Genomic DNA, 12,855 nt, shown 5'->3' with positions numbered 1-12,855 from the left:
ATATACTAGGAACATGAATACTTCATCTCAAGTTCTTACTTAACAAAAATTAGGTCACTAAAGCAACCCAAATGTTTAATTGTATTGACTCTGTCTAGTTAGTGGTGTTCTGACTTGCCAGAATGATCTGAAAGAAAAAGTATTATATTGCCTGACCACAGCTAATACTCCTTTATCTCATGGCCTTGTTGCACAGTAGATAAATCAGTAAGCTAAGAATCGACTGTCTGTGAGGGAAACTTCTTGCTTCTCTTTGGAAACTGCACCTCATTTCGCCTCTTCTTACAGTAGTGCTTTGCAATTACCTTTACCTGCTTGTATTTATTTTTCTTACTCTTGTGCTCTTATTATTCTGACTTCAAAGAGTTGAAGTTACTTGCGTGGATTTGAATTTTTTAAACTGAAGTAGATATGAGAGTCATATCTTGTCTTTTTAAAATGAAGTTCCCTTTTTTAAGTTATGGAAATGAAGGTATGTTGTAAGAATAGTCATCAAATACTCTAATGGAGGGACACCAGTGGGTCCGAACATGGGAGGTTTTTCTGTCCAGTCCCACATCTCTCTCTGTGTACAACCTTCTGTTGAGTGAGTTGCTGTTGGTGTGGTTAGACTGACCAATGCAACCCAAGTGGAAATCTCCCTTTTCTTATCACCCAAAGTCTGTCTGCTACCGCCTTTTTTTGTCCTGCTTCGTCTCTTCCATGATTCTCATCAGAAAAAGTTGAAAGCAGGAGGAAGGGAATACTTTGCTTTTTGTCTTGCAACCTGTATTATGTCCAGACCCTACTGTTTCTTCCTTTTCAGTCTACCTGAGGGCCCTTCTGTTTCACTGTTTTAGTTTCGATTAAAGTCATGCTTTTGAAGCATCTCTCCTGATTTGTATCTATTTGTATTTTTGTTTGCATTGTGGCATGTTATTGTTTGCATTGTGGAGTTCCTTTGAAAACTAAACTAGAAGATGGAATTTAGCAGTGTACCTAAATTGTTCCAAATGTGTGTTTGGTTTGTGGCACCAGACTACAGCAAGAAATGAGCTGTTGTTTTTTTAAAAAACATGTATTGGAGATGTCAGGTCCTCAGCACCAACTGTTTCACTCTACAGATGCTTCTGCTGCTCTGCACTACTTGATAATGACACACTCATAGCCCTAGAGGAATTCTCTGTGGTTCAGACTATAACTGTGCTCTGTCACAACTGCTACAGTCTCTGGCTCTTTTCTTCTTGATGTTTTTCCACTGGAAATTGTATGATGTAAAGGTTGAGCTTAAAATAATGTTTTTTATCTGTTGGTTTGGTGGCTTGTTTTGTTTTGCCTTTTTTTTTTTTTAAATTACTCTATCACACTTGTGGAGTTATTTTATCATTTTCAAAGCCTAGAATAGCTCTGTTCTTTCTTGTATACTCATTTTTGCTTCAGCTGCGTTAGTGCCTGAACTCAGCCCAAGGTGCTTTACTGCCTCTGGAAATTTTCCCAAATATTTAACTAAGCTTTTAAAAGTGAATTACTGTTGAAGTGAAGGATAAACATATATAAGTATGTCTTCCATAGAGAGCTGTAGTGTCTTAACAGGACTAACTGAATGGTTTTTTTATAAATGTTTACCACAAAATTGTCCACTCTTCTTTCCCAGGACAGATTAGAAATCCTAGTGCTCTTCGTCACTTGCTTTTCTTTAACATTGTGTTTGAGACCTTTGATGTTGCAGACTGAGCAGTCTGCCCATGTTGCCTATTCTCAGTACACTTGGAAATCTTCCCTAATGCCTCACCTGAATTGTGCTAGCTGTATGTTTGAACTGTTTGATATTGTTCCATTTAGCTTGGAGATTTTGTCTCCTTTCTTTTTTGTATCAGTCTGTTAAGGTACTTGAGCTTATCATCGTGTCATCATGTCTTAATTCTTCCTGCTTCAGGCTAGGTGGCTCTTCATTTTGGTTTGGTTTGTTGTTGGGTTGTTTTGTGGTTTTTTTCCTATTCTTTTCATGGTTCATTTCCTCTGGGCTTTGGCATTTTTATTTAGTCATGCTGACTTTCTGCAGTGTTTCTACATTTCTGTTGAAATGCTGCACACAAAGTTAAATACAGGATTCCAGATGAGACTTTCTTGGTCTGAGTAATAGAGAACGATTTTTGTCATGTGTCCTCCAAGCTATGTTCCTCTTTACATGGAGAGGTTAAAAAAAAAGAAAGAGCCACAATATGGGTTTATTTCCTGTTGTGACGATACATCAGACTTACAGTTGCTGTTCATCATCAAGACCAGCAAGAATATCTTGCCTATTTTGCGTATTTCACTATGGCTGGCGTCTTGAGGACTTAAAGTGGGAGGCACAAAGCTGGAGTTCACTATAGCAGAAGACTGTTTAGCAAAATACCAATGTTGTGTGTAAATCTACAGTCAGCTCTGGTTTTCTTACAATTTCATTTTGCACCCATTTAAATGTACTTCTTACCATTTTTTGATTCTTTGTCCAAGTATTATGCGTGTATGGATTTTTTGGGGGTGTTTTTGGTCCTCTGATGGATTCTGTGAAACTGTGGGACATGCACATACACAGCAATGCAGCAAACTGTGGTGATGATACAGCGCAGCTACCGTTAATGATGCATGCCCCAGTACAGAGAGCAGCCTGGAAACAACCCTTTGTTCAGACCACTTGGTCTGTTCTATAGTGAAGTATACTGGTAATGTTCTAGCCACTCTATTAAACAGGAACAGAGTCTTCTCAGTCTTGCCTATGGTTCGTGCAATAGCTGTAGCAGTTTGACAAGAGACCAGAATTAATCACTTACGATTGGTGTGTAATCTTCATCTTAATCTCTGAACTACAATAACACAATGAGAGAGGTAGCCTGGGCAGGGCAAGCAAGTTGAATGCATGGTGGAGAGAAAAAAAAAAAAAAAAGAAAAGTTCTGATTCCCATGTTATTTTTAAAAAATTAATAGTGTGACTTTCTTCTCTAATCCTTATTCTCTAGTCCTTATAACTTCCAGCATGATAATGAGATAAAGAAATGCCATGAAGTTTGAGTGTTAGCAATGAAAAATTTCTTTGTGATCCACAGTGAACGATCTTGGAGGTGATTTCAAGGGATATGGCAAGAGCTCCTCAGCTGCAGACAAAGTTGTCAATGAAATCAGAGCAAAAGGAGGGAAAGCAGTACCTAATTATGGTATGTTATTTTTCTACACTAGTATAACGCTTTATCTATAGGAATAGTGGACATGTTGTACGAAAAGTTGACAATGTTTAATAAAGGATTACTGCCAGCTTGCCAATACCATATAAATTGAATAGTTGTAATATAATGTGGAGTAGGGAGACAGAAGCTAGAAGCAAGTGCATAAATTGCTTTTTTAATACTTGTCTAGTAATGCACTTTTCATTCATGTGCTTTCTTAACATTGAAATACTAAGACACTGATCATCTGCAGTTGTTAGAGGCAAAATGGGAACGGATTATTCTTATTTGCTTTGCTTCTTGTTTTTCTTGCAATGGCAAACATTGTGCCGTTTTAACTTACTGTGTGGGATGTGCTTCAGGCCACATGCAAATGTGGCTGAATTTGAATTTATTTTATATTGGGGTTGTACACGATTTTATTTTTCTTAACTCCATGTAATTAGTTGTTAATATCCTGGAAATGCAGTGTATCCAGTTAATTTTACTTAAAAATTCATACTTTTTTCTTATAGATTCTGTGGAAGATGGTGAAAAGCTTGTCAAGACAGCACTTGAGGCTTTTGGGAGGATAGGTACAGTTGCTTAATTCTTGTTGTAACTTGTTTGCAAGTGCAGAGCCATTATAAACAGTGCAATTGAAAACAAGGGTATGAAGTACAGTAGAACTCACCAACCCTTGATGGCCTTAGTCAGTGAAACATAAATCAAGGGCTTTCTACTTTAAATCCGAATGGGCAGATTCTGTCTTTTTGGTACTCTTTAGCGGAAGTTTAAAGCTCAATGTATGATTCTTGTTTTCCTGTCCTTCAGAATTTTGGTACTTCAGTAGTGGTTAACAGTTTTTATCTCAAAGCACAGAGTTAATCAAGTATTATAACTAGGTGCATAGCATAGAATTAGGGTAAATAGTGTTGCTGAAGAATCAGAGATGCTCTGTCTTGGTTTGGAATCTCTTTTGCCTATGTGAAGTTTAAAATTCTTTAACACAAATGAAAAAAAAAAAAAGAAAAAAGCTTGAGCTATTTTATCTAGCAAGTAATGTTCCTCTATACCATATGATTGCCACTGTTTGTGATATTTAACTCAGGGTTAAATGGCTAAGAGTACACATGATCAAAGCCAACAGGAACCAAATTAAATATTTGACAAAAAATTGTTACGGTCCAGGTTGCTTTAGTGGCTCTGTGGTTCTTCCAGTTATTATTTGGGCTTACTGCAACAAAGATGGTGGCACAAACTGCATAGTCATGAGCACTCGGGAATTCAAAGCAAGCTGCAAAACTGTGCAGTTTTATATCTGCAGGTATTGTGTTCCCAGGTATCCATCACTTCTCAGCTATACCTCCCTGTCAGGCTTTGTTTCGTTGGCAGGCCCAGGTTTTACTGAAGTATTCTGCTTTGTCTTAATTGTTGTCCAATGGCAGAGTTCCACTATTAGATAAAAGGAACTATAGAATAGTAATATGATGTATGTGTGCAGTGTTCTTGTCTATATATATTTTTTAGAAGTGGGGGAAAAATACAAAACCACAGTTGTATTTTATTGGTGTTTTCACTTAGTTTCTTTTCTTTGTTTGTTTGTTTTGTTTTTTTTTTTTTTTCCAGATATTGTTGTAAACAATGCTGGGTGAGTAAACCTGAAGGGTTTTTCCTGTTTGGTTGTGGGCTGTCAGTTTTGTGTAAACAACTGTTCATCTTCTTTTTTTTTTTTTTTTTTTGCTTTTGTTCTCTTAATGATGCATTTTAGGATCCTAAGAGACCGTTCGTTTGTTCGGATAAGTGATGATGATTGGGGTAAGTTGATAAACTTTAAAATATACTTCCTGTGTCAAAGATGAAAGGTACATCCCTCCCATTGGCACAAGGAGGAAGAGAAGGGGGGGAAGGCTCTCTATGCCAGATCAGAGAATTACCTTTTGCCTTGAAAGCTGAGTGCTAAGCTGCTTGTGTTCAGCTGCCTTGTATTTAGCTTGCAAACCGGGTCTGTGCTGTAACGCACGGTAGGCGTATGTATTTCCAAAGGGGAAATAAGGCTCTAGCTGCCACTCCTAGTTGCCGAGTGGAATACAAAAAAAGAGCCATGTGAAACACACAATAGTTTTTGTGAGCAGAACACATTCCTAGTGCCAGCACTGACTGGCTGAATACTAAACAGGCTTAAAAGACCCAGAACTAACAACAGAGGAAAGAAAGCTGATGTGCCAAGGGACAGAGGAACAGGCAGAACCTTCAGTGGGATGGCAGGTGGTGATAAGCCAGTTGAGCAGACTTTTGCAAAGATGGTCTAGCTTCTGTAGTTCTTGTTTGACTGTGCTTAAGTGCAGGAATTTTGAGTGCTTGTGAATTCTATACAGAAGGGCCACATCCAAGAGGCAGGAGAGGTGATCAGTGTATGTTCAGGCAAGCAGTTCAAAATGATCTATAAAAAAGAAAAGGCCACCACTTCTTTAGTAACAGTTTGTGAGTGTTAAGAGAGTACAATTTTTGTCATGAAGAAGAAACAAATGTGTATTGCAAGTTGGGAGATTAAATCCTTGAGATATTAAACCAACATTAATTTGTCCCTAGATATAATTCATAGAATTCATTTGAGGGGATCGTTCCTGGTCACCCGAGCTGCATGGGATCATATGAAAAATCAGAAATTTGGCAGGTAAAAATTTATCTTTTTTTTTTCTTTTTCAGTGGGATATAACAGACTGATACATTCCCTGACAGTGAAGGAGGAGTTTTTTGTCCTTCTCTTTCACTGTCACTGGGATGGAACAAAGTCAGTCCAAATGTGTAAGCCCTTATCCTTTCAGTTCTGCCCCGCCTCTGCTTCCCCAACCAAATGTTTAAAGGTTTTTTTTCCATGTAGATGCAAATATCCCAGTCAGGAGCTGTAGGGTTATAGAAATACCGTCTCTTTTCATGAGGGCTGGTTAAAAAGGTTTGTTAATTGCATATTACTACAAATCCAAGGAATTCTTCTGCTGCGCCTTTGTACTCAAGTGACAGGTACATGCAGTTCTCTGTGTGGGTCTTGGACTGTTCTTTGGGTTTTTTTCGGGTTTTTTTTTTTTTTCTGCTTTGGACAGGTGTCTTAGAAGTTGTGGGAGTGTTCTTAATCTATTTTGGCATGTGTTACTGTTAGCTGAAAGAGTGCAGGGAATCCAGACCTTTAAGTTTTTGCACTTTTGTTGTTCTTCCCTATCAAAACACTGACGTGATTGTATTAATCTTAACAACCATACCCACATGTTGAAAGCTATATTAGCTTCTTTGTCATTTGTGACCAAACTGACATTCATTCTCATCCAGGGAACTGAACTATAAGGAAAGAGATCAGCAGGCAGAATACACAGCTAGAGTCTAAGTTGCATCCATTTAGGAAAACGCTTCCCTTGGCTCCTCTTCTGTATTTGCTCAGATAACAATGGTAGCGAGTGCTTCTGCAGTTTATGTATAGACTTGTGCCATCTGCAAAATGCACATATTGTATAGATTTTGTAGCTTTTTTCATCTTGATCATATTGAACCAGTACTTGTGACACATCTCTTTATTTAGATTAAAAACAGTGGTTCATTGCCAATGAGACAAATAATGAAATAGATTTTGATCTCAGCTATGCAGTGTGTTTACAGTAGATTGGAACAGATTCTGATAAGGCTTCTTTTAAAAGTGAAGGTGTAGACCCTTTTCTTTTGAATTCCAATTTATGAGAAGACGTGCAGCACAATGTTGTCTTGCCTCAAGAAGTTTTAGAGCTTTCTTGTGAGCAGTTCAGTCATTTCCACAGCAATAAAGTTAGGGGAGAGCAAAGGGCAAGACTTTGCTATCTACTTCCTTTGTATGTTTAAGGAACATTAGGATTCTTTGAATGTAAATTCTGTAAGCATGCATCTTCACATATTACCAGGTAGATAGAAAGGTGAAGTAATTTTCAAGAAAATAATTTTCTTCTGACCACTTAAGCTATTTGTTAGTTATAAGAATAATGCCACTTGAAGTGCAGTTAGAACTGAAAGAAGAGAAAATACTTTTCTCTATATTGTACCTCATTGTCAGAGTATGGCTGTTCTAGTGTTGCAGTATAACACAAAAAGGCTCATGAGTTTGTTGGTTTTCTGCTACTGTGAGAATGCTTCAGGATTTATCAGATGTTTGCTATCAATCAAACATAAAAAAGGCAGCTGTTCATTAGCAAAACCGACAAATAAACTTTTCTTCTTTGCGTACATTTCTTTTGTGGAATATGGAGAATGTAATGCCAAAGCTGGAAAATGCTGTTATGTAGAATTAACTAACTTGAAGAAATCATTGTTTGTTTTCTCTCTCCTATGCCCTAAGAATAATTATGACTTCCTCAGCTGCTGGAATATATGGAAATTTTGGTCAGGCAAACTACAGTGCTGCAAAACTTGGCCTTTTGGGTCTTTCAAACACAATTGCAATTGAAGGCCGGAAATACAACATCCACTGCAACACAATTGCTCCTACTGCTGGATCCAGACTGACCCAGACTGTCATGCCACAAGGTGAATCATTCAGGGTCCACATGTACTGATATTTTTCAGTGAATTGAAGCACAGCTAGCTTTCTTATCTCTTAGAAAATGCAAATCTTTTACACTTCATACAGTGCTAATTCATTATTCCTACTGTCTTTTTTTGTCTTTGAAGTGTCAACTTACTTACTTTGTCTGTTGTAAGGAATTCTTTATTTTCTGCCACAAGATAATAACTGATTTTTCTAACTCACAAAAGCAATTTTGCGTGGCAAGGCTCGTTAGTTATAGTCTCTTCCAAGATCCTTCTATGGTAGCGGAAGGGCTTATTTGTTTCATCAGATGTGGAATTGGGTATGTGCATAAAATGTCTGCACTTATTATAATATTGTCTAATTGCAAAATACTGTATTTTGCATAACGTGTCATGTGTGTACTTCTTTGTTCCATGATCAACAGGAGATGATAATTAACTGAGTTGCCTAATATATTATGATTTTCTTCATTGCATAGTTACTAATCTTTGAATGCTTGAACAGGTTTTAACAGAGCACTGCATTGGGAAGTCAGTATAAAGAACATTGTAGGAGACAGCTGTGTGTAAAGTGTAAATTTAGGATAAACAGAATAACTAATTACTCTGGCAAATGACCAGAAGAAACAAAAAGAATTTGGAAAAAAAAAAAGTCTGTAAAAGGAAATTGCTCTCAGAAAATCTTTTAGACTCAGCCTGTTTCACTTCCCTCCCACTCTTCTCCCTAGTGATAGGCAGATTTCAAAGCCAAGGGAGTCACTACACTTTTCAGGCTGATATACAAGATGTTGAAGAGTAATATATTTTATACATGCACGCATGCATGGATCAAATGCATGATTTTGTTTGACTAATTAAGTTCTGTGTAAAGTATCCTGTTTTAGGTCGAAATAATCCAAGTGATCATGACATCTAGCACCTCTATAGGTTGTAGGTTCCAGGGATTTATTGCGTTTACTGACAGAAGAGTCGAATACATTAAGTTTGCAGTGATGAGTTCCTGAAGTGTACAGTGGAGTTCAGATGCTGGAATGTCCTGAAGATATTTACATAGAGTGATAAAACCACCTCTTAATTTTCTTTCTTAGTCATTTTAATAAGAGTAAGATCCTTTGGTCTGCCTAGAAGATAGTTACATCTCTGATCATTTATTTCTTACCTTTCTCCCTCCCTCCCTGTCCAGGTTTTCTAATACTCCTCAAAGGTGTAGACAACAGAACTTTAAAAACATTTTCATATGTCTTATCAAATTATCTTTGTTATCTTACTCAGTACTTTCCTGTTCACCTTTACATGTCTGCAAGCACCTATGCTTTACCGTTGCCACAGTTATGTATGTTCAACTTGGCCTACTTAACGGTTGTTCTTGCTATAACTCTAAATGTAGTTTGCATCTTTTGTGTGTGGCTTTTTAAACTTCTACCACCTATTTCTTAATTAATTTAATGGTAGATTAATAGCATTAGTGATGATGCTAGCTAAAATTAGCTATAGTGCTAATTTTTGAGACTATGGTGCGTGGCATAAAATGGAATACTTTAGAAAAGGCTTTTGTTATGCGCTTATAACATGGCATGTTAAGTGGAGTTCAGTTTCCTTTTACCTTTGTGTAATTTCTAAAAAGGAACTTCTGTTACTACAGCTTTACCTGGTTTTTCATAATTACCTGTAATGCTAAACTTTCCCAGCTCTTCATCTGTCAGCATGTACTTGAAAATGTTTGCTGAACTTCAGCTGAGAAACAGCTATGTATCTATTGCTGTTGAAAGAACAATATTCTAAAAACTGAAAAAGGAAATTAAACAAAGTTATTTTTTCTTTCCAGATAGTGAATAGAAAATGTGTTAAGAGCTGCCTGGACAACCACACCCTGCTTTGACAATATCTCCATTTTCAGATACTTTTCTCTTGTGCCAGATTACAATGATGTGCCAAAATACAATTAATATATAAATTTAGCAGGCCTGATAATTCCAAATATATTATTTGGAAATACCAGCATTTCCAAATGGGATTTTTCTCAAATATTTAGCAGATTAAATTCTTACCATATCTTCTTTTCTTTATAACTGACTAGCAAATTAAAAGGGAAATAGCTCAGATACATCTTCGTCAGGGTTATGTCTAGCTGGCTTGTCCTTGTTCCAGGCTGCCTGTCAGATTGAAATTTAGGAAGGCACCTGGCTTTGCATTCTGCGTGTTACTTTGTTCCCAACATTTAGAAAGTCTTTCATCTGTCTGTCTGAGAGCCAGTGTCATTGGGTGTGAAGGCATACATGTGTCTCATGAATTGTTCTCTTCAAATATTTTATTTCATTTGTCCTTTCTTTTCATGGCAGAATGCTATTGGTTAAATTCTACCTGGCTCTGGTGTTCATCAGGTGTTAGAGTAAGAATAATTTGTTGGAATCATACAGTGTTTCTATTTTATGATTTCCCCTCCAATTTGTTCTAGATCTGATTGATGCTTTCAAACCGGAGTATGTTGCTCCCTTGGTTGTTTGGCTTTGCCACGAGAGCTGTGCGGAGAACGGCAGTCTGTTTGAGGTAACGTTATTATTTTCCCTTTCGTTCTCCTCTTTCCCTCCCTTTGCCCTTCCCCAAAAATCAGTCATTTGCTTTAACCTGTCTGGTCTTAACCTTTTTGCTGAAACCGAGTTATCATGTGAAATTTACATACTCAGCATAGAAGAACTGTTGACCCTGTTGTGCTTCATATGACAAGTACATCAGGCAGTAACAACCTTTTGAAATTCTGGTGTGTGCTCAAATGATACTAATTTAATTGTTGCAATTCTTATTGTACCCTTATAAGTTTGAAAAGGTAACAAAGCAACTACTTCAAAAGAAGTTTTTGCTTTCTAAATCATTCAAACACAGAAACCAACTTGCAGGAAGGATGAATTACTTAGTCATGGAATACGTTATAGCTGTTGTCATCAAACTGCTAGCTCCTAAATTGGGTGGAAGCTGTTATCTTGTTCTTGAAGTTCATGTTGCTCACATTCCAGTGCTTAACTAAACTGTTAAATACAATCAGCAGTAGTTCAGAAATTTTTATGATGTTGAGTTTGTTCTGAAGTATAGTTTTATTTCTCTGTATTACCAAAACTTTGCTTTGTAACGTGTGGTAAGCTGATGATTTTCTCTTCTCTGGGCAGGTGGGAGCTGGATGGATTGGAAAATGTAAGTACTTTGTGTTGCCAAACTAATTTTGTGTTTTGAAATGACAATAAAAGTGTGGAAATCGTCTTTGCAGTTAACCTCTGCTGAAGATGTTTTTATTTGGGGAGCGAAGATTAGCAAAAGCCTAGGGTTCTGAGGAGGCTGCTTATTTTAAGTAAAAGTCACAAATTTCACTAAGTATCTGGGAAAGTGGTAACTTAGGTAAGTGCTTTGTTAAGCTTTTGAGCTGACTAATAGTAACGGAAATTCTGCCTAGGTAACCATAACTCTTGGATCCTGAGGGTATGATTGAAGTAAAGAACAACCTCCACTTTTGGTGCTACGTATACATTGTTGCCTTTTCTTGATAACTTCAATTTTTCATGGCATAAAATTAGGATGTGCTGGTAAACAGGCTGCTTTTTAGTTGCTTTCCACCGTTACTTATACTTTTATAAAAATACTAGTGATATGCATTGTCATGTTGAGGCAATTAGCCTTTTTAATAACTGGTAGCTATGCGAGCTAAGTATTTTCATTGAGTGAATACAATAATTAGTTTAAATATGAATGTAAAGAAAACTCGCAGACAATACTGAGGGCTTACAAGGTGGAAAGCTTATTTCGGTGTGTGAAATGTCTTAACTTTTTTCCTAAATATGTTCAAAGGACTTTTCAGCCTACTTGAATATCACCAGTGGGTTGGAAGTAGGGCCATTAATTCAAGAAGTGGTTCCTCCTTCTTCCAAAACATTTTTTTGCCCACTTAATAAAGATTTTGTACATTTCTAAGTGTAGATGTTCTGGTGGCACTGGAATAGCTTTTGCCAGGTAGTGTATTAAACAGATTAAACAAATTGAGGCAGCAGCGTAAAACCTCTTGCAGCCCTCCACACAGAGGCTGACTATTAATAGAACCGAAAATTGGTGCCTTCTCTTCTCTGCTCAAAAGAAAATACCATTTTTCGTCATTATAATGGCTACTGTTGAAATCTTTGAAATGAAAACAGGTTGTTGATGAGGTACCAATATGGCCTTATTCGTTGCTAATTGCTAATTAAGAGCAAAACCAACATGACAGATTAAGGATTAGTTGCAATCCAGGAAGTCTGTGTCCTTCCAGAACTGATTCCGTATTTGCCTTACCAGTTTCTTTCAAGTTACGGTATTGAATTACAACTTCAGGAACCATTTGGAGATGCTGGCTACTGGTATTAACACTCTTTCATAGTTAAAAAGTGATTTTCGCATTTCCCCTATATTTTTCCAAGGCTTCCAGAAGATTCCTAAACTTTAGTAGGCAAAATCATGTCAGAAGAAAATGTCTGTAGATATATACTAGCTGCAACTTCTTACTAGACAGAATCCTTCTGAAACTGTTGTAATATTTTCAGAGAGAAATCAGTCTGTTCGGTTTTAAACTTCATTAAAGCCACTTGCCATTCCTTTTCTAAATGTTATTTAAAAGGAGTGAGCCCTTTTAGTCCAGCTTGAAGTTATGCTGGTGAATTCTATTGGAATACTTATAACCCTTCCTTTCTTGTACCATCTTGAAGGTAGTGGCCTAGATGGAAGTGATCTAAAGAAACTTAAATTTCCTTTGTTTGTTACTTGAACTCTCTGGCTTATGTTTCCCATCAGTACGCTGGGAGCGATCCTTGGGTGCTATTGTCAGAGGAAAGAATCAGCCAATGACGCCTGAAGCAGTGAGAGATAAATGGGAGAAAGTCTGTGACTTTGATAATGCCAGCAAACCCAGAAGTATCCAAGGTAAAGGGGACTTTGATAATGTGGATAGTTTGGGCAAGCAAAGCTTAGAAGAGTATGCTTTCTTTTCAGAAATTTTCTGAAACTTACTTCAAAAGTCTACAGTGTTACCAGAGACAGGCCTCTGCTTTGTTTATAACCATACACTAACTAAAATGTTGATTGTTTCCTACTAACCTTCTTACTGTGTAAGAAAATAGCTAATTACTGA

At 37.1% G+C, this 12,855-nt stretch overlaps 1 protein-coding gene across 1 annotated transcript in view; it reads left to right on the top strand.

Moving 5' to 3' along the window:
* Positions 1 to 12,855, top strand: part of HSD17B4 (hydroxysteroid 17-beta dehydrogenase 4) — a 65,792-nt gene that overhangs the window by 4,188 nt on the left and 48,749 nt on the right. Inside the window, exons 3-11 of the mRNA XM_074569175.1 lie at positions 3,069 to 3,176; positions 3,701 to 3,760; positions 4,794 to 4,815; positions 4,936 to 4,982; positions 5,757 to 5,841; positions 7,522 to 7,709; positions 10,168 to 10,259; positions 10,874 to 10,898; positions 12,519 to 12,647. Coding sequence (XP_074425276.1) covers positions 3,069 to 3,176; positions 3,701 to 3,760; positions 4,794 to 4,815; positions 4,936 to 4,982; positions 5,757 to 5,841; positions 7,522 to 7,709; positions 10,168 to 10,259; positions 10,874 to 10,898; positions 12,519 to 12,647 — 756 coding nt within the window. The remainder of the gene's footprint in view (positions 1 to 3,068; positions 3,177 to 3,700; positions 3,761 to 4,793; positions 4,816 to 4,935; positions 4,983 to 5,756; positions 5,842 to 7,521; positions 7,710 to 10,167; positions 10,260 to 10,873; positions 10,899 to 12,518; positions 12,648 to 12,855) is intronic.

Source organism: Larus michahellis, chromosome Z (assembly GCF_964199755.1).
Source record: "Larus michahellis chromosome Z, bLarMic1.1, whole genome shotgun sequence".
NCBI lineage: Eukaryota > Metazoa > Chordata > Aves > Charadriiformes > Laridae > Larus > Larus michahellis.
Note: the sequence above shows the minus strand (reverse complement) of the source record. Positions and strands in the feature narration are given on the sequence as shown.